We start from the raw sequence: 22437 nt of genomic DNA on the forward strand, positions 1-22437 counted from the left end.
ATGGAGGCAGCGGTCGGGAGCGGGTCTGAGGCGGCGGCAGCCAGGCTGGAGGGGGCGGAGGAAGAGGAGGGGACGGCAGCCGCGGCGGAGGATGAGGAGGACGGGAAGGAAGACGACAGCGGGACTGCCACGGTGGTGGGTGCGACGGCAGCAGCTGGCAATGAGGCCGGCGGCGGCGAGAGCGAGGAGGAGGAAGAAGGGGACGTGTTCGAGGTGGAGAAGATCCTCGACGTGAAGACCGAGGGGGTGAGTGCTTGTCGTCGTCGCCGCCGCCTATCAGCGTGGCGTCCCCGGCCGCTGCGCTGGGGCTGCGGCATGGATCCCTGGGCGGCGTGGCGGCGGCGGGAAGTCCTTCAGGGAGGCTGCTGCTCCCTGCAGTGGCGGGGCTGGCGGGTAGCCCGGCTGCTCCTGACAGAGGCTGACGACTGCCCTGGGGTCGGGTTTCGTCCCGCTTCCTGAGTGCGCCTGAGCCGGGAGAGGTAGCTACCAAAGCGCTGTCAGCAGAGTAGGCCTGAGAGCGCTCGGCCCTCTCGTGCTTTTTCCTCGCTTTCTGTGAAGGCCGGCACTACTCTGCCGGCAGAGTTTTCTGCACGATTCTCTTACACGCAAAAACAGTAGTTCGTTTGCAGTTGTACCTTAAAATATGTTGTGCTTAATTTTGCAAGGAAGCTTTTTGTATCTCACAGCTTTAAATGAAGATACTCCTGATTTAATCTTTTTAGTTTTGTCCACGTTAAACTAGCCTTTTCTGTTACGGATGAATTGCAGTGGTGTTTTGATGTAAAACGTTTGAATGCAGTAATGGGCAGGACTGGATATAGTGGAAAGCGTGGAGATTTAGTGAGACTGTGTTTACCGGCATATAAAATGTGTAAATAACTCTTAAAATACACTTACTCCAATTATAATAACTAGCTATAGTGATCTTTGAGCTTAGACAGAAATATGCCTTCTCTTCTTCGAAAGTAGATGCTGCTACAAAAATTGGTAAAACCTCAAATACAAAAAAAAAATTTAGTTGTTTCTGTGTCTGAAAAGTATTTATTTTAGTTGTCGGTTGGGTACACGATAGTATAGAATTTTGATAGCTTTCATGTAAAGCATAAGGGTTTTGAAACCCTTGGGTTGGAGAACCTTCAGACCAAGAATGTCTCTGATTTGTGATGCTATCATGATTGGGCTGTATCTTGCCTGAAACACCTTGATGTCTTAGGAGTTAACAGTGTTTACATATAGCTTTTCCTGTATAAAGTATTGTTCGATGTAATACCAGGCAGTCAGACTTGAAAAAACAAGAGGACTCCTTTTACCTCATTTTCCCTTCCCCTTTTCCACCCAAAGCAATGGAACTAAAAATCTGTATACTGGCAGGGGAGAGAATCCCACAGGCTTCTAAAGAATATCAGAGTATATTGAGTACCATCTCTTAAAAAGCAATTGGCATATGCTGGTAAAAGGGTGTATTACCCCTTCTTTCTGCCCTTCTGCAAGCAGGGCGTTCTGCGCCAGGTTCTGACCTGTGTGCACTTGAGGTTTCCAGACTGTGTGCTGAATGCAGTTAGCTTTACCGTATGCTTGTGCCTAGCCCAGTATGTGTTGTTTGTAGCTTTGTAGCGTGGACTGCAGTTACATTAGGTCAGCTTTATGTTGCTCTTCAGTGGGGGGCCATACTCCATCGCTTCAGAAGCACAGCGCGAGGTAGATACTTGCATCCACTCCTCACTTCTGAAGTGACTGAAAAAGTTGTGTATTACGTTCAAATGAGTATATTTTATGTAGTCCGCTTTAGACAGTTTCCAGCTTGCAGATTCCCAAGTCTGATACAAAGTCCAGATGCACCAAATTAGCCACTGTTCAGTACAGCGTAAGGCTGGTCAGTGTGTTCCTGTGTCACAGTTCAGAAGTGGGAGAGCTGCAGAGCATCACACAGAAGCCCTTTTCATTCACAGTTGGACTGGGGAGTTAAGCCTGCTTATTAATGAAACATTAACATGTCCTACTTAAGAAAGAATGGAATAAAAGTTTGAATGTGTTTCCTTGTAGTATATCTAGAAAGCTTTTAATACTGTACTATAGCTATACTAACATAAAAAGCTTCAATGCAACCCATTGCATTCTCTTAACTCTGCTCTTTAATGACACGGCCTTACCCCTTTCTATAGGAGTTGGTTCTAGCCCACCGCTAATTTTCTTAGAAGCTACAGCAGTATAAAAATGCTTTGAAATTTTCTGTTACTTCTTAGTGATACAGAAGAAAGAAATAAATACCGTAAGGCTGTGTACATATTGTTAGTAACATAATCTCATCTTCACTTAAGCTGTGGTTTTTTTATTGGGCTTCACATACTGGAACAGCCAAAGAGTTTTACATTCGCATTAGGCTTTATTTTATCCAGCTTTCTTGATTAATTAAACCCGGGGCTTCTAACTCATTTTGTACCTGAATTACAAGGATCTAATGGTAACTCTGCAGCTAGATGAAGTCCTGCATTTGAAATGGCATAATCCTGTACCATCAGATAGGTGAGAGCCACTTGGCTAAGAAGCAGCTCTGTGAGAAAGTAGCTGGGAGTCCCCACAGACAAGCAAATTGAACATGAGTCAGCAGTGCTTGTAGCAAAGGCCAACAGCATTCAAGAGTGGAGCCAGCAGATCAAGGGAAATGGTTTTTCCACTCTTCTCAGCAACACTGAAATGTGTTAGAAATACTGTCAAGTTCTGAGCTCCCCATGACAGGAGAGACATGGACATACTGGACTGAAAGGTTATGAAAACATGTAGGGTGCTGGAGCATCAGAGGCTGAGAGAGCTGAGTTTGTTCTGCTGTAAAAAAAGAAGCTGATCACAGTATGTGTGTCTACTTAATGGGAGGATTTAGAGACGACAGAGTTAGATCCTTCTCACAGGTGCACAATGAAAGGATGAGAGATGCAGCAGACACAAGCTGAAACACAGGGAACTCTGAACAGATACAGTGACTGGGCAGATTTCTGAGCAACCTGATCTAGCTGAAACCAGGGCATTTTATTAATTCTGGAGATCCCTTATAACCTAAATTATTCAGTGACTGTAATAAGAAAGCTACTAGTTTATTTCATGAGTAACCCCATTAGAAGAAAATAAGAGGGACAAGTGAACATTAACTTGAAAACCAATTCCTACATCAAGAGTGTATGGTTAAGCTAAATTACAAGTACTACACTAATGTATCTGAATGTGGGCTATTTATTTATATGTCTGTGCAGTGAAATGCAGAAGATTAAGGCTAATGGATGAAGTATAATGGCATGCATGTACTCTTGGTCAAAGGCTAATAGTGCTCAGATAAAAATGTAAATTTATGGATATAAATACATTTAATACTGTCAAGTGACAGTTATTTTGAGGTTTTCCTTCTCCAGGTTTGGTTAGCAGTACAGGATCTTTCAGAGCTTTATCAATATACTTTTGAAAGAAAGCAATAATATTGTTTTGTCTCTTCAAAGGTTCTTTCCTTAGTACATTTGGCTAACACTTGTTCAGGAATGTCTATGTTGTCTCGTGTTCCTTTATTGGATTTTTTTTTTTAATATGGACAGTGGGATTTCTTAAACTTGGTGCTAGCTTTTGTTATATATCTGTTTAGAGAAATGCAGGTTTAATCAATAAAGGTGACCGTAAAGGTGAACACACTGATTTCAAAGGACATGTTTGTGCTTTTCAGTTAAACTTGGTGCATAAGGTCCTGAGTTGCTACTTGTGGCTGTATCAGCAAAATGCTCAGTCCAAGCTTATAAGCCTTGCTGAGGCAAGAAAAAGAGTTCATCTTGAGAAACATAAAAATTCAAATTACTTATTTAGGAGAAAGGCAAGAGATGATATGGTGGAAAGCACTCTTTATTCTTTCTTCATTTTTTGTTTAAAAATATTTTAGTAGTGGTAGAACTCATTCTAATCTAGTGAAAGAACAAGAGAGAGTAAAGGGTGCAATTTCATCCTCCTAGAAAGTTAAATACTGTTGAAACAGTTGGTCTAGGACTTTTGTAAGTACCCTTTATCAGAGTCTTTGTGACTAACTCTGCTGAGTTGCACAGACTCAGATTTTTTTTTTTCTAGATTTAACTTGATCTTATCAGTGTTTGGTTTTTTTTTTCTAATTGTTGGTAATTGAATTTATTAAAAGAGGCATTGATTACAAATCTAACATAAGTTATAAATTTCAGTATAAAACTGTATGAATGGTGTTAACGCATTATAAATCTTAAGGGGTTTTTTTAATCATCTTCCTCAGCAGAGGAGCAATTCAAGCTTAAATTTTTAATAAAATAAGTATTAAAACTTTAAAAAAAATTAGTTTCATAACTGCCAGAAAATCTATTTTGGTATAGTGACTGGGAATTTATGATTTTTACCTTGTAGCTGTGGTTTTGAATACATTTTAGATATTACAAATATTTTTGATAAAACCACTCGAGCTACTGGAACATTTTACAACTTACTTAGGTAAGTATGTGATGCAGACAAGAAATAATTCTGGGAATTCTTATGTCAACGTTAAGTTGAACTATTGTATCCACTTCTATATACACAAAACAATCTATCTGCGGACATCCTCAAGAATTGAGTTAGCTGACGCAGTACTGTGCTGTATTGTATTAAATGTTGGGGTATTTTCTTACAGGGTAAAATTCTCTATAAAGTACGCTGGAAAGGATATACTTCTGATGATGATACCTGGGAACCAGAGGTTCATTTGGAAGACTGCAAAGAAGTGCTGCTTGAATTCAGGAATAAAATTGTTGACAATAAGCCCAAAATAGTTAAAAAAGAGACACAGGTATGTTTCATCTTCCAGTATTTTATACTGAAGTTTTATTCCCTATCTAGGGTCTGTTTTTAGTGGGACTATATAAATGATGTGTGGTCATTTTAGTTTGCTTTTGACAACATGAACAACCCACATGCCTGTTGCCTTGTCATTGAAGCTGGGTACTGCTCAATTCACTCTCCTGCTTTGTGTAGCAGATTGAGTTTTTGCATGTTTGCCATTAAATTTAATATGAATACAGAAAAATTAATTGCAAGAAGGCAGAATGTGGCTGCTTGGTGGTTGGTTGGTCGGTTGGGCTTTTACTGATCAGTCAGTCTGAAAAGGAAGCATAAGTGTGTTTTTGGTTTTGTTTTTTTTTTTAAACTTACCTTGCTTCTGGAAAACCTTCAGGTAAATTTTACAAAATCAGGTTAATTGATTCTTTTAATGAAAAATAGTTCAGATTTTGAAAAATAGTTCAGCTTTAGTTCTGGAATCTGGATGTTGGATGCCTACTTGTCCATGTATTGATTCTCATCTGAGCAGTTAGTACTCTAATTAGATGAGCTAGAATTGTATTTACAAATTTCACAGCATGACGAGGAACAATGTTTACAGTGTTAGAAAGATTGAAGTGTTCCAAAATGCACTTTCCCCAAGCACCGTCACTGCTGTTTTTGTATGGTTGGCACCAAAGTGATGCAGTTTAATGGGGAAAGAAATATTTTCTTTTTTTCCCTACCTTTTAGAAACTGTCTCTAAACGATGATATATTTGAAGCAGAATCTGACAGTGACTGGCAAAGTGAAACGAAAGATGATGTTTCACCAAAGAAGAAGAAAAAGAAGACAAAAGATCGAGAGGATGGAAGTCCAGATGGTTTGAAGAAGAAGCAGCCTAAGTCTGCAAAACTCAAAGAAAAACCAACAGAATATGAAAATTCCTCAGACACTTTGGTTTTAGATTCCAAACCAAAGAAAAGGACTTCAGAAACCAAGGAGGATTCAAAGGACCCAAAGAAGCAACGGAAGGAAGATACTAAAGAAGTTAGGAAAAAGAAAGGAGAACTTAAAGATGTAAAAATAAAATCTAGAGAAGATTCTAAAGAAAACAAAAAATCACGAAAGGAGAAGCATGGAGATGTTCAGTTTGACTCGGAATTGAGTAGTTTAGATGATGTATTTTTTCAAGGAACTGAAAATGAAAATTCAGACTTAAATTTTGAAAATAAAGATGAGAAGCAAAATGAAGAGAGACTGGAACAACAAACTGCTGAAATAGATTCCATTGCTGATGGACATCTTGATGGATCAGCCAGTAATGAAGATGATAGTATGGATATTAAGGTTAAAAGTAAAAAGAAAAAAATTCAGAAAGCTGAAGATTATAAAGAGGAAGAAAGAAAAGTGGAAACTCAGGATGCCTATTTAGAGAAGAAAAGCATGCACAGAAAGCAAAAAGGGCAAGAAAAAGTAAAAATAGTACCAGTGGAGTTGGAGAAAGTGTCACCTGCACCTTCACCAGTGCACAAGGGTTTGAAATTGAGTGCTGATGAAAGAGGGCGCAAGTCCACTGATTCAGCTGGAGAGGTAAGCAATGTTAAGGCATTGGGGTGGGGACTGAGGATTAAATCAGACATCTTTGAGGTTCAGATATCTCAGGATACTGTTCATGGTGACAGAATCAGCAAAATAGAAAAGTAATGAGCTGGGTTAAGCTAAAGAAAGGCCAACTGCACAATGTATAGGAGAGAATGGATTCTGAGCACTATTAAAGGAGGGAACACTTCAGGAGAGAATGGTGGTCTTTCACGCTTAAAGTATGCATTTCTGCTGTTTGTGTACTTAATTAGAATAAAATTTACTGTTCTTCTAAAACATGCTGCCATTTTTAGGTTTATTCTTCCCCACCTTCAACAGTTGCCTCAGTTTGACTTCTTTTTGCTTGTGTAGTAAGACATGTAGTCTTGAGCAACTATCCATACAAGACACTTTTGAGTTAAAGCACACATTTGATCCCTCTCAAAAGCCAGGCACTCCATTAGCACCTGTCTGAGAAATGGAATGCTGAAATTGCTTTTAAACACAAACCTCCCAGATAATTGTGCAGTTGGCTTGTCTAAATACCTTGTTTTCATGGCATGGTTTCATATGAATTACAAATGCTGTACCCCGTTGTAAGAAATGAGCTGGGCAAATACTAGAATATTTATTTTTTTCTTACTTAACACACTTATAATTTAAGAAAAGCAGAACAGTAAAGGTAAAAGAAAAAATAATGGAGAAATAGTATTTTGGGAATGTTTCTGATAATATAATTTCTTTCAGCTGCTTCAAACTATTCCAGTAGCAATTTGCAGTTCATTTGCAGTTCATAAAACTTTGGCTGCCAAGACAAACCTCTTTTTTTGATTTGCAACAGGATTGCAGACAAAACACCTTGATATTTACTGGGTTACATGCCTCTTCTTGTGAGACCATACTTAAACATAAGAAAGTTGATTTTTTTTTTTTTTGAGGTAGAGATTTTCATGGCATAATCTGAGTAGAGCTACACAAAATATTTTTTTTGCAGGAGCTTAGTGGTGAAAGCTCTTGTAAACAAGGTAAAGGAATTACTATGGGTCATAGCCCAATTTCAAAGAAGTTATTTAATGAACTGAAAAGATAGGCCCTTTTATTACTCCATTTTCTTGCAGTTGAAGGCTATAGCAGTCGTGAGAAAGACATAGAATCAACCAGGTTGGAAGAGACCTCCAAGATCATCCAGTCCAACCTATCACCCAGCCCTAAGCGATCAACTAGACCATGGCACTAAGTGCCTCACCCAGTCTCCTCTTGAACGTCGACTCCACCACCTCCAGTGACAATTAGTGACAAATGTCATGACTCCACCACTGGAGGACAATTGTCACTAATTGTCATCAGTGATGACAATCAGATAAATCCTTGGGGTTCTCTTTTATTTCCCAGTAGTTTAAAAATTCTGTGTGGCAGTAGGTGAAAGTTGGTTTGATTATGGCTCTTCAGCCAGCATTCTCAGTAAGTTGTCTTTATGCCTTTCTCATGGTTGTGCTCCATGGAAGATCCTGCCCCGAGGTACTGAGAAAGAATGGAAGGCATTATCCTCTGTTTTTCCAGTCTAAGAGGCTTAAACAATGTTTTCTGTAACTAGTTAATTATTCTCCAGAGCAGCGGTTGACTTAATATATTGAGAGTGGTTTTGGCAGAGAGTTCTGGAAGTGTCTTCACTAAACTGTTGGCCCAAGCAGATGATTCTTTTCAAGTAAAATGATTGTCTGTTCCAGGTACCTGTCTTTCCTTACATAGCTCTGATTACAGAACACTCTTGCATCTATTTATAACACAGTATTCTTTGGAGTCGGTTTGCATGCCGATCCATTGTTTCACTTTTGATTTACCTTCAAAAATAAATGTGTAGTGTATGTTGTGACTCTGATCAGTATTGGAAATTACTGGATTACTGAGTTTTACCAGCCTCTCTTGGTATCAAGTATGTGGTATCCCTTTAGAAAGTTACAGGTTTTCTCCTAAATACTGGGCTTCTGTGGAGGTTAACAGCTGCCTGTGCTACCTGTTAATTACAACACTGATCAAAAAAAGCTGTGGTTTTGTGGGGAAGGTGCTAAAACAATTCAGTGTCTTGGCTATGCTAATATCTTGTGATACACCAAATCTATTTTAATTAGAAGTTTTTCTTATGTCAAAGAAGTGGTAGCTTTAAACGATGTACTCAGTCTATAGTGCTTGTGGAGACTTCTTTTGGGGCAGTTTTTCAGAAAGCCATTGCTCTTCCACATACCAGGTTAATGTTGGGGACTGATACAAAGCCACACCAAGGAGCCTTGTCCCACCTATGCTGCAGTTTGGAATTTGCTGTCTGAATGAAGAGAGGGGATTGCAGGAGAAAGGCAGCCTTTGGTGGAGGCAGTTGAATGCTGCTTAGGTGAATTTGATTATATATCTATATCTACCATAATATTTTCCGTGATACTAAATATTGCTAAGCCCAGTCTTCTTGGCAGATATAGTGGGTTGGATGGATTTTGCTGGATTTATTGTTGGAGTGGTGAAAGGAGTTAATTTTCCTTTTTTTTCCCTCTACCACTTTGATTTGATCTTTGTATGCAGTGTCAGGAGAAAGAAATAAAGAAAACTGAAACAAAAGAAAAATCTCAAAGAAGAGAGTCTGAAAATGAAGAAAAGAGCAGGAAAGAACAAAATGCCCTAAAAAGTAAGTGAAAAATCTCTTTAAAAGAGAGAAGGGGGAAAGATCCTTCAGAAAATCTTTCTGCAAGAGTGGATGTTGTGTAGTTTTGTAAGTCATCAGAAAAAAGAATTTCTGGTTTTATTATAGGAGGTGAAAGTACTTTGTTAATAGATGCTTTGTGAGAATGCTGTGTGTACTCATGTAGGGATTTCCATATTCTTCCATGCTTCATAAAGTGTTTATAGACAAGTCAACATTTTGGTCTTTTCTTGTTTAATATTGTCAGCTCTGCCTGTGTCAGTGATCCTCTTTTAGAGGAGCTTGTCCAACTGTTGGCTGTTTCCAGAAGTATTCTGATGTTAGTATGAGTACACACTTTTTCTATGTTTAGAAAGACTAGTAGAGGTTCCCATCAGACAAACTTCTTGCCCCTTGCTTTAGCCAGTGTGTTATATTATACAGCCCTTAAAATAGCAGCAGAACTGGATGATTTGATACATGAAAAAAGTCTATCTTGTATTTCTATCCTAAATAGTATAATGGAGTATTAATATTAAAACTTTTGATCTCAGTAAGATTCTGGATGGTTTTATTTAGGATAAATTCCCTGTTAAGGGATAGTCCAGTTAGGATGAACTGAGGAGAACTAGGTAACTCCACCTTTGACAGTCATAAATGGTTACAGGAAGAGCTGTGATGCTTCAAATAGCCGCTGCTGGAGAAGCTTCTTTCACTGAAAGTAGCATAGATGCTGGCAGTGCTTAAGGAAAGCAGTCGCAGAGTGACTGCTGTTCCTTAAACAGCACGTGTCCTTTGTCTGCTCGTCACAGACACTGAACTGTTTTCAGGGTAGTAATTTGTGCATCATTCCAAACTGCATTTCTTAAAAAGATGATACCATGTTGAAAGTAGTCAGAACCCAGACTGGCCAGGGTAGCTGGGGGTGAACTAGCTCAATTTTTGGCTTATGTTGGTAAACTTGCTCTGACGCTTCAGCAATGATTAACTTGCAGAAAGAGGACAGATCTTTTCTAAATGGACTCTGGCCACTCCCTGAAACTTTGTTAGGCAGTAATGTTTAGTGGCTCAGGTAGTCACTTGTGGTAACTGTCTTAATATTCTAGGCTTTAAGGGACATGAAAAGTACATTTCAATTGTTTAATGTAGCCTCAGAAGAAAAAAGTGAATATTCTGAGAATAACTGCAAAAAAGAAGAATCTTTGGTAGAACATAAATTCATAGAATAATTAAAATCAAAAGACAGCAAGGTGTGCAAGGAAAGAAGGAACATAAGAGATGAAATGGACACATGGACTTACATTGCTGCAGAAGGTGATCCAGAAGTAGTGGATGTGTGTCTCTGGTGAGCAGCAGGAAGAAAAAAAAAAGCAGGGAAAGAGTTGGGTACTGGCAGTTACTATTTTCTCCATTTCTTCTTGTATCTCTCAGTGCTCCAAATTGTATCTGCAGGAGCCTGAAATGATATTTCGTTTTTAAACTCCATGATAACTTTTCAGTGTGTTTCTGCTATTACAGTAGCAGAGTGCTGTGCATCACTTACCAATTCAGCCTAATTTAGTACAGTTAACAACCAAACAGTTTGTTTGAAGTGAAAACAAGTTATGTCTAACACAACCTTCATTGCTTGGAACCATTCCACAGTGACTTCCAGAGTCTCTTTGAATGAACAGCAGTAGTATGTTAGGCTGCTGATCGTTGAAGCAGTGGCAAGCAGTGAATGGTTTAAAAATTTGAGTTACCTCTCTTTTTTTTCTTTTTTTTTTTTTTTTTTCCCCTTCCATAAAATCAAATACATGATAGATGGCAAGCAACAAGTCTTGAGTTTGGGTATGGACATGCAGTTAGAATGGCTGACACTAGAAGACTTGCAGAAGCATCTTGAAGGAGAACACACGAATCATGTGTCGACAGAACCGATATCAAGTAGTGAGTACTTGCTGGGAGGAAGGGACATCTCTTAGCTGGCATTTCAAAGCAAAGTAGCCTATAAATACATTGAATTTATTTTCTAGCTCTCTTAAGGGATGCTGTTAAAAGTGGAGATTATATGACAGTGAAGATGGCACTTTCTTCAAATGAGGATTATAATCTGGATCAAGAGGTAATTTTTTCTGCAATAGTAATACTGGGGGGAGGAGGGAAGAGTACAGATTAGGATTATTTGAAAAGATTTCTCCTCTTGCTGGTAACAGATTTCTGTCTCACCTTGGGGAAAAAAGCACAAGGTGAGAAGAGAATTTGAGACTGATATTTATTACTTGTTTTTTTTTTTTTTCCAAAGAAAACCCAAAATCTGATAGAGTTAAAGTTTGACAGAAGCATCCCAGTAGCTGGATTTACATATTTTCTCAGTGGATTTAACTGAATATTAAATTTAGAATTTGTACATTGTATAAGGAATGATAATACCTATTGGATCAAGTGGCTAAACTATGTATAACGTCTATATATGCCAAAAAAAACCCCCAGATTTTTGCATTATCTGTTTGACAGACTAGGACTGTTTCAGTCCATGGATTTTTTTCTGATTGTCTGCCAGTTCATTAGCTGCGTTCTTGCTTTCTTTGAAGAATTTATTTTCCTGTTAAATAGTACTGTAGTTCCATTTTTGAGGATTAAATCTCTGGCATCGGTGTTTTCCCTTGTGCAGTTCCCTACTTGCATTATGTTGCATTTTGAGATCTATATGTTATGCTGAGACTTCATAGCATGGTCAAAAAGATGATGGATGAACTAGTTGAGGCAAGCAGGTGTTCTTTGCATTGGGGCATCTGGTGGAGAATGCAAGAATGAGTGAGGAGACTGGCCACTTGCAAAAGTATCTTTATACCTATACTGATCAACTCTAACAGCAGTGTTTTTCCTCCAGTGGCTACTGATTAGTTTTTCCACTGTCTTTCTATGTGTCCCAGTCTCAAATACCTTGCTAACTTGCTTCCTGGCTCATTCTGGTTTTCTTCCTTGCTCTGGTCCTTGGAATACTACGTGTTTTGCAGATTATGGAGCTCACAGTGTGGGGCTTGTGGACCAAAAAAGTGAAAGGTGGTAGTTTGTGCGTATCTCTCAGCTGCGTTATGTGGGAATTCCTCTCTCTCAGGGAGAGGAATATTTGTAAAACCTGTTAATACACTTTGAGTTTTTGTCTTGCAGCTCTGATTTATCCTGCAGTATTTTTCTAAGTTAATTTAAAAAGTTTTATTTAATTACAATGGTTCTTTCTTCAGGACTCCAGTGGAATGACTCTAGTAATGCTTGCTGCTGCTGGTGGGCACGATGACCTTCTCAGAGTCCTCATCAGGAAAGGAGCTAAAGTTAACGGTCAACAGAAAAATGGAACAACTGCATTGATACACGCAGCTGAAAAGGTAAAGGTTGGCTTGGTTATTGCTGTATTTCTGGCTCTTGGCTCTTATGTGTGAAAGTAATACAGATTTTTTTCCTAAATTTTTTTCTTTACCCCTTGGATGATGCCTAAAAATGTAGCTAACAGTGTGGTCTTAACTGCGTAATTTCAGCAGCTGTGGTTATGGTAGCATGGATAAATTGTAATCCAAAATCCTGCCTTGAGGATATCATAGGGCTGCCTAGAGGGCAAGTGGAGACAAAGGCTTTCTCTGAATTCATCATGAAGAGACGAAGTTCTTGTGTTTATAATTGCTTGTTACAATCTCTGGATCCAAACTTGGGAGACTTTGAGAGCAAAGCTCTGTTGGAGAGTTGGGAGATGGAGATGGTGGCAAACTCAAGACCAGTTAGACCAGTAAGTTAGAGTATGTATCATCTGTGTTCTCTTTTCTTCAACTGGTTGATGTTTTTTCCCATGGAAATGAGAAATGGAGTTTGATTCCAGTTTGGTGATAAGTGCAGATGTACTGTTTTCTTCCTGTGGTGTTCACTATTGCAAGATTTAGAAAAAAAAAAAAAAAAAAAAAGTCAGAATTGTGATGACTCCCCGATTGCCTGAGTCTGCATTGCTCTTTATTAGCCACAGGAGAGAACAGTTCAGTTATGTCATACTTCATGCTTTGGATTTTACTGATGGATTTTAAATGAATGTCACATTTTATTTTGGTTTTGTTTCAGAATATTTTCTACTTACTTCTTTTGGTGGTTGTGTTTTTGTGTGTGGTTTTTTTCTTTTTTTCCCCAGAATTTTCTAACAACAGTAGCTATTCTTCTGGAAGCTGGAGCATACGTGAACACGCAGCAGAGCAATGGTGAAACTGCTTTAATGAAGGTAAATTCAGTGTTTGCCCTGATGAGATTTAGTAGTAAAAGCTTTTTGCACATTAATAAAACTTAAACATCTTTGTAGAGTTCATGTAGGGAACCCATACTATATTTGAAATACTAATGCTACTCTTAGTTATTCTAGGCAGTATCTTAATAGTGTTTTTTTTTTTTAACATACTGTTATATCTGTGATCTAAAGAATAAAAGCAGGTGCCGTCAGCATATAGTGCTAAGTGTGGCTCATCATCCTCCTCCGTTGTTTGGCTCAAATAGATGTGTTCTTAAAACAGATAATCTGGTTGTCAGCAGGAAGAGAAAGCAGAGTTTCCCACTTGGGGGCTGCTGTGATTGATTCTTGTCATTTCATTGAAGGCCAGAAATAAAGCAGTCTCCCATCCTGCTACCTGTTCTACTCCCCCATTGCAAAGGAAATCACTATTATTTTTTGTTGTCATTGTAATGGGAAAATTTCAAGACCTTTAAAACAGTCTGTGCCCTTAGGTATTTTTTTTGTTGTTTGTTTATATAAAAGAATTTCTCCCAAGTTCCCCTTCTTGATAAACCTGCAGTATTTTTATGTACATTGCTTAAAGTAATTTGTTTGCAGAAGTGGTTATGGATGTTCTTCTGTCCAAGCCAATGTTCTATTGTTTCTCTTCTATCCTCTGCAAGGCTTAACAAATATGGGGAATTCTTCTTTCTTGTAAAGAAAATGATAATATGCTTGTGGTTTCCTCTGCCACTTCAGTCCAAAATCTTCATTAGTTGGCTATCTCCATGAACCTCAGTTTTGACCTTCATTGTTTTCAAAGATTTGGTGCACAGCTGGATGTATTTTCTCACTGGCAGCTTCCAGTAACATACTCTGGAGGTTTGGTTTGCTGTGCAGGTAGAAAGAATTTCCAGTAACTCACAAGTTTAGCCATATGTAGATAAACGTATAAATGTGTTTATCAAGTCACTCTTACTTAACCCTAGGAGTTGGATCATACTTCTTTAAGGATAAATTTATTTTTAAGAAAGTATTCTGGCACTGCATTCCTTCCCCAGAGGTGGTGTGTGATTTTTTTTCTGGTGGGGTTTTGTGTTGGGACAACAAAATTGGTTTGTTTACAAATTGAAAGCACAGGTGAAAATTCAGAGCAGAGATAAATTTCAGAAGTTAACTTCTGAAAGGCCTCATGAAGATAAAAATTTCTATCTTCTGCCTTTCCCTAATTTGTCTGAATGGAGCATTTGAAAACAACCAAGAAGCACGTGTTTACATTTTTCAAAGTAAAGCCTTCTTTAGACCTTCCTGTATCTTTGTCAAATGTTTGGTTGACATGCCCCAGAATTCTTGCTGTAAGTAATGTTGAACAGCCTTGGACACCAAAGCAATTTCTCACGGATTAATAGAATACCAGGTTGAAAGGGACCTCATGGATCATACAGTCCAACCTTTCAGGGTAAGAATATAGTTTAAATGAGATGGCCTAGCACCCTGTTAAGCTGGGCCTTGAAACTGTCTAATGTAGGGGAACCTGATAGCAGTGACTGTCTAACATGCCCAAGTAACAATTTTGGGACAAATTCTGTTAATTCACTGCACACTTGAAGGACCGTTTGAACTAATATTCCTAAAAAGAGACAATTGGAAATGTTCCTTTAGTCATTATTAATACTTCTGCAGAAACTTATTTATTCAGGTGAATAAGTGCAAGAAAGTTTTACAGGTAGTCAACTCCAGCAGGTATTTTCACAGAACTATGGGGTTTGTTTTTCTTTTTCTTTGATGTGTGTTGCCTAGCAAATAACTAAACCTGTTTTCTGAATTGTAGCTCATGTTGGATTTTAATTTCTGCAATTCTACTTATTCCAGCATTAGGTTCTGTAGTAACAGGAAATGACTCATTTTTGTCCATCCTTCCATCTTCTCACCTTCTGCACAGGCTTGTAAAAGAGGGAATTCTGATATAGTGCGGCTTATGATTGAGAGCGGAGCAGACTGTAACATTTTGTCAAAGCATCAGAACAGTGCCCTGCATTTTGCTAAACAGTGCAATAACATCCTGGTATACGAGCAGCTCAAGAGTCACTTGGAAACGTGAGTAAACTGCACTTTGAAGTTTGTCCTGGTGAAGTGTGCACGTCATCATTTGAGTTTAAGTCAAGGGGAAAAGGGGGAGATTTCAGAAAAAAATAGCTCTGATATGAGCAGAAAGCTAATGAATGGAGTGAAATGAGCATTATGCAAGCTAACAATTACCAGACTTGGATAAACACTGAGTAGAAACATGGAAAGGAGGAAAAGGGAGCTGCCAGAAGTGAAAGCTTCCTTAGACCACAAATACAACAATCAGGATAACTGAAACGTGGAGAAGCAGTGGACAGTCACATGTAATTAGGGCATGCTAAAGAAAATGATCTTGCCAAAAATAATTTTAAAAATTAGAAACAAAACAAGAACTAATGAAAACACCATGAAAAGTTGGTGCAGACAGGGGGTTGTCAGACCCTTAAATGTCAGCTGAGAGCATTGGGGTAAGACTGTCATGCCAGTAGATCGCTGATATAAAAATCTTTGTGCAACAGAGCAGTGCAGTGTATGTGTTAGTGAAGCATCTGTGTCACTTGGTCATGTAAAAAATACTGAGCTGATGCATGTGGATGCTAAATGGAGACATACAAGAGAAGGAACAAGCTCTTAAATGCCAGTTTAGAAGAATACTGGTACTTAACATATCAGAGCAGAAAATAGTAACTAGCAATCTCTAAATTTGGAGGATTCAAGGAGGGTCTTGGAGTTTCTGCAGCAGGTGAGATTTTGCTTTGAATGCTTAGTGCTGGAAGGACACTGACACAGTGCAGGATCTCTTGATTGTTTTATGTTATTATCCTAATGATTTATCTATATAATGTAAGATAGTATGTCAAGTAATTTGTAGTCCAAGCTCTTTCTCTTCTATTTCAGTGTTTAGAAAGCCCTGGCTGTTTTCTGCCTCCAGTCTTTGTGTTCCCATCAGCATCCAGCCTTTTAATGGCCACTGATACAATCTGTAGTGCTACCAATATTCTCTTTTAAATAGTTTTTAATGACCTTCTTATAAAATACTAAATTTAAACATACTTTGTCTAAAACGTAAGAACTAGAAGCAAACATTCCCATATGATCACTGCAGTGGTGGTCACAATGGAAGTTAAAGAGCCCTCTGTAGGGCAGAGAAATGCGTGGAACATTTGCAAAGTGAAATGTCAGGTTAAAATATTTTTGTGCAAGCGAAAATATATTTCCGGGACAAGATTATATTTACTTGTGCATTCTAAAGGAACTCTGTTATGAAATTACAGAATTGCAGCAACATGATGGTTGAGGGTGAAAGAGACCTCTGGAAGTCATCTTACAGAATCATAGAATGGTCTGGGTTGGAAGGAACCTCCAAAGGTCATCGAATCTGACCTTCCCACAGTCAGCAAGGACATCCTTAACTAGATCAGGTTGCCCAGGGTCCCATCAAGCCTTACCTTGAATATCTCCAAGGAAGGGACCTCAACCACCTCCCTGGGCAACCTGTTGCAGTGTTCCACCACCCTCATAGTAAAGAACTTGTCGAATCCCACTGCTCAAGCAAGGCCACCTAGACCTGGTTGCCCAGGATCCTGTCCTGGTAGCTTTTTAATATCTCCAAGGATGGAGACCTCCTAACCTCTCTGGGCAACCTGTGCCAGTGCTCAGTCACTGTCACAGAAACAATGTGTTTCCTGAGGTTGAGAGGGAACCTCCCGTTTGTGCCAGTATCTCCATTTACAGTCACTGGGCACCACTGAAAAGAGCCTGGCTTCATTCTGTTTGCCCCTTCACTTCAGATGCTTATGGATACATACACATGGATAGCTCTCTTTGAGCCTTCTCCAGGCTGAACAATCCTAGCTCTCTCAGCAAACATGATAGCAGTGTTGGGTTGACAATTGGACTCGATGATCTTGGAGGTCTTTTCCAGCCTTGACAATTCTATGATTCTGTGTCTGACTTGGGATGATCTAATCTTTGGGGCACAATTAAAAGCTCAAAATTTATAATTGGAATACAACAATAGAAGAAAAATAACTCAAAGCCATGAGGCAGGCAGGATGTAGGCCATCCTGTTAAATGATTTAGTGACAGGTTTGAAATGGAGGAATATTTTTGCACAGAAAAACTGAATTATGGGTTTTGTTGCAGAATACTGTGGTCACAAATGTGTGGAATTTTACATGGGATTAAGTAGATCCAAGGGGAAGTGTGATTTGGCTGCAGTCTAGTTTTGGATGCCTCTAAATCAGATTGCTGAGAACTAGAGCAGCGTACCGAAAAAAGGCAGCTGTTCAGTTTCCCATATTTAATATGGTTTTGTCTGTCTGGAATCTGGGCTGGATGGGCTTCCAGGCTTGCTTTGGCATGGCAGTTTGTCATTTCTTGGCTAGTTTGGAGGGAAAGTGTGCTCTTAATAGTAGCTGAAAAAACTATGAAACTGGAAGAGTTCCTAAAGAGGGCCTTTGCCTTGCAAAAGCATTTAAACCACATTTGTCAGAATAGTTTCTAAAGAAGATTACTTAGTAACCTGCTTGTAAGGTGCCAAATACTGTTGGTTACTGTAGTCTCTTTCTGAAGGCTAGGCTGCTCACTTAAACCCTCCACCCTCCTCCCCACTACCCCAAAAAACAAATCCAACCAACCAAAAAGGCAGTTTGGCTATTTAGCAGTAGTGCTGCTACTTTTTCACTTCATTATTATTAGACTTTAATTGGAAACTGCATTTTACAGTAGTTATTGCCAGTAAAATTATATAGTGACTTTTTTTATTTTTACATGGTACTTGTGGTCAGGTTGATAAATGAGCTGTGCTGGGGAAGTGGTTGTCTTTCTGTTCAGACACCAGCTACATAGTGGTGTTTCAGAGATGTATTTCTGCTGAAACAAGCCTTCAGAATAGGTAGAGAGCTGGAATAATTTTTTAATCTGTTGCAGTGCATTTGTCTTAGCTTTTTATTTTTGTGGACCCAAGAGATGAATTTCACAAACAAATCACTGATACAATGTTTTATTAACAAAGTATTGGGAACTGGGGTTCACGGGTGCATAAATGCTAGTGAAAATCAGGAATCCAAACAGGTGATCTGGAGTCCATTTTTTGTCAGCTCTCACTGTCTCTGGTAAAGTAATTTTACTGTGTGAAGCACAGGCCTAATGTGTTTGATCTTTTAGGCTCTCAAGAGTAGCAGAAGATACCATCAGAGATTATTTTGAAGCTCGTCTTGTCTTGCTGGAGCCAGTCTTTCCAATCGCGTGTCATCGCCTCTGTGAAGGGCCAGACTTTTCTACAGACTTTAACTATAATCCCCCACAGAATGTGCCAGAAGGTAGGGGGGGTCATGTTGTAGTGGGTTGGAAAGTAGAACAGTGCATTAAACTGCTGTTGAAACATGTCTTAAAGAATCTGCTGTGCGAAAGTATTTTTGTGTGACTTACCCCAAAAAAACCAAGCATCACTCAACTCTCTTTTGCCCACAGACCCTTTGAAAAAGATAGGAATTAAGTTCCCAGGATAGCTGGGAATTCTTTATTGTTTCAGGAATCCAGATACTAATTTCTGATGCTTGACGTTTTAGTTTACCTTTTATCAGGCAATTATCTTCCGATACTCATTTTTTTGGAAACAATGCATTAATATGACTGTGAAATATTTCTTACACTGAGAGTGGTTGTGTCTGCCTGCCTTCTGGTTCTTAAGTCTTATATAAGTCTTGCAGCTCTCCATGACAGGTATCCTTCATAGAATTAAGAAACTTTATCTAAGTTTATATATTCAAATGAGACACCTGTGGGTCTTGAAGAGTGTTGCTTATTGAATTTCAGTGCAATTCATAAAGACCTATAATTAACTGGGCCCAGTTGACTTTACCAAGAGAAGACACAACCCAAACCACATTAAATTCCAGAACTCTGTTTAAGCTAAATCTAAAACTAGAGGTGAGGCATAATGAGGATTGTTATATCCATTTTACTTTCCTTTCTCATAGCCAGGTAAAATTGTTTCTGCTACCAGAAAACCTTAACTTAGTGGCCAAGTCACTTGAATTCTGTGCTGGGATCCACTGTTGTGGGAGAATGGATTGCTTTGATACACCACTGGGACTTTAATATATTAATGTTCTATAGTATATATTAACATGTTTTCAAAGGGTCACTGTAAGCAGTTGTAAGTAATGACTCTCATTTCAAATTCATGTGACTGAAAATTGCCTTCCCTTCCAGGATCTGGAATTCTTCTCTTCATTTTCCATGCAAATTTCCTTGGAAAAGAAGTCATTGCTCGGCTCTGTGGACCATGCAGTGTACAAGCTGTGGTTTTAAATGACAAATTCCAGCTCCCTGTATTTTTGGTAAATCTTTCCATGTAACTGATTGATTGACTCTAAAACTGCTTTATGAAGTCCTTCTGGAGCAGTCTGGGATAACTTAGTACTTGAATTTGAAAATTTCAGTATTGTGATCAAACATCTTTTTTATCATGACAGTGTCTTTAAATGAAACTTAACTCTTTCATATGGAGAGAACTATAAACCTTGTAGCAGACTTCATAAAAATTTGACTTAAAAGGCAGGGATATAGTGCTGGAAAACTGGCTTCTAGATGTCCCTGCCTGAGCCCCAGGGGATTGGGCCAGATGACCTTGAGAGGTCCTCTTCAGCCTTACCTCTTTTAGAACTGAGGGTTTGAGCAGGCGGGTCAGAATTCTGAATTTGTAGCTGTTTCTCTTCTAAAAATTCACCTGGCCTCTCAAATTTTTGATGCAAGTTCTTAATATTTGCTTTAACAACCTACCTTATTTATTTATTATTAATCTGTTAAATGCATCACTCTGCACAATTTTCAGGTGGTTGCACTAGTTAGGTTTATTTGCAGTATACACAATTTCCTTTCAAAAAAATCCAGTGAAAATGTCTTTCTATACTAATCCGCTTGCTTCCAGCCATGTCCTGCCATTAACTTAGTCCATTTTCTTGTTTTCCTTTTAGGACAGTCACTTTATTTATTCCTTCAGCCCTACTGCAGGCCTTAACAAACTTTTTATACGGTTGGCAGAAGCTCCTGCTGCCAAGGTACAAAATGTTCTCAAAATTAAATACGTGTATTAATTTGTTGTAGGGTAGCTCTTCTGTCATCTAAGGGCTTCTGGTCTTGTGTTGCAAATGTAAAACTAATCCCGGTTCCCATCAGTTCCAGTTCCATCCTAGGACATTGATGATACTTAGGAACACTGCCAAGGGTGTTAGTTTTGTCATACATGTTTTTATGCTGCAGTCAGAACAATTCATGCACTAGGATACAGTAAGGTACAGGGTACAGTTTACATATTTTCCCCATCTACATTGTGAATTTAATGACTAGCAGATAATGGAGTCTTGGTTATTTTTGTGCATTCAGATGTTTTTACTTGTGTGTCTAAGAGAACTTGGAGGCATTTACACAGATATGCAGCCTGCTTTTAAATAGCCTCTGTAGCCTTGTATTTTCCAGGTAGTTTTGGGCAGTAATCCCATGTTGCAAGATGAACAACAGATCCCATTCTGGTAGCATTGATTTTATCCGTGGAAGACATATTAGTAAATATCTTAGATCTTCAGACTGAAAATGTGCTCTAAAATGTTCTGTTGTGGTTTGTTTTCTTAAGGGAAAAAAGCGAGCTTGTAGTCAGATGGAAGTGTATGGGTTTAGTTCAGATTTAGGGCTAACTGGCTGAAAGACCACTGACTGCAGCAGTATTCTGAGTACTTTTACGTGCTGTTTGTATTTCAGTGGGGCTACTATAAACTGATTTTGTGAATTCCCACAATTGTGTGTCTTTATCATGCCATTAACACAGCACTTACACATGAACAATCTTTATATGAAACCTTTGTTTGCTTTTATAGGTAAAGCTGCTAATAGGAGCGTACAGAGTGCAGTTGCAATGACCTCACAGCGGCAAGCGTGTTGAGTGGACTGCACTGGTTTGGATATACTTCTGATCCCTCTGTTTAGAGACTGACAAAGCAGTTTGGAACTTTTGGCACCACGCTCTTGCAACAAGGTTCCCATCTCTGTCACTTGTTGGCAGTCATGTAGGAAGGCATGTGTGGGAGAACAGCTGAATAGACTGAACTTGGTGGGACAGGGTTGTCAGCATTGTTTACTTTGTACAGATGTAGATGTAAGTATTTGTGCCAATACATATAATTTGTTTAACTTGTGGAGTCCAGACTGCATATTTCAGCTTTTCCACAATGTGGAATGGTGCATATAAGAACTATTTAAGGTAACTACATGAAATGTCTTTTTTAATAGAAAGATCTTTTCTGTTTGTAAACTAAAATTTTCTACTTACTTGTAACTGTAACATTTCTATGTAAAATGCAGAACTGTCATATTCTTGGAGCCATGGGCAGAAATGACACATGGAAGTCACTGCATTAGATTTCATTTTTAATTGCTGAGGACTGGGTTCTGGTTTGGAATTGCTCCTGCTGATGTCTCCGACTGAGAAAGCAGTTACATGTAAAACAATTCCCTTTTGAACAAACAGAGGTAGGTCTGGAGGTGTGAACAAAGATATCTAAATTGGCTCAATTTCTGGAGGATCACAGTAATTTTCATAGTTACAGAGCTTTAAAAGCTACTTTTGTTAGAGAAGCAACAGACACATTAATTTTTTAATTCTTAGTCAAGCGCTATAGGAAAGCAAAGGCAAGCTGAAAAGAGCAAACCAGAAAACTTGTAAGTACCTTAAATGTGCAGGCAATGCTTTTTGTAGGCAAGAAGATAGAGAATTTCCAATGTTCTCAGCCTGACAGCCAAGACCCATGTATGTTGTCCTTCAATTCAGAAGTTCAGTTCCTCAGTGCAAAGAGCTGCTATTTTTTTATTATTATTTAAATGAACTATTTTAGCAGAGGACAGAAGTTCTGTAATAGTCCTGTGCTGTAAAACACAAATGTAATACTTCTGCATGAAGTACAGAATATTTTTCTTTGTAAATTAACCAGTATCTTAAAAAGCTTAAAAAAAAGGGAAAAAAAAGAAACCCAGATTGTGCCTTTGCAGTTCTGTTTGTTGTGTGTAGTTTACATGCCACTATGTGCCTATATTATTAGCAGAACTACTA

General features: G+C 38.7%; 1 protein-coding gene across 1 annotated transcript; it reads left to right on the forward strand.

Moving 5' to 3' along the window:
* MPHOSPH8 (M-phase phosphoprotein 8) lies at positions 1 to 21605 on the forward strand. Its single transcript, XM_054382487.1, has 13 exons — positions 1 to 246; positions 4661 to 4816; positions 5539 to 6378; positions 8947 to 9043; positions 10841 to 10966; positions 11053 to 11141; positions 12265 to 12405; positions 13191 to 13277; positions 15205 to 15359; positions 18498 to 18652; positions 19548 to 19675; positions 20312 to 20395; positions 21209 to 21605. Exons 1-13 carry the CDS (start codon positions 1 to 3, stop codon positions 21248 to 21250), a joined length of 2346 nt encoding a protein of 781 aa, XP_054238462.1. The 3' UTR covers positions 21251 to 21605.
* The last annotated feature ends 832 nt before the right edge of the window (positions 21606 to 22437 follow it).

This window comes from Indicator indicator, chromosome 1 (assembly GCF_027791375.1).
Source record: "Indicator indicator isolate 239-I01 chromosome 1, UM_Iind_1.1, whole genome shotgun sequence".
Taxonomy (NCBI): domain Eukaryota; kingdom Metazoa; phylum Chordata; class Aves; order Piciformes; family Indicatoridae; genus Indicator; species Indicator indicator.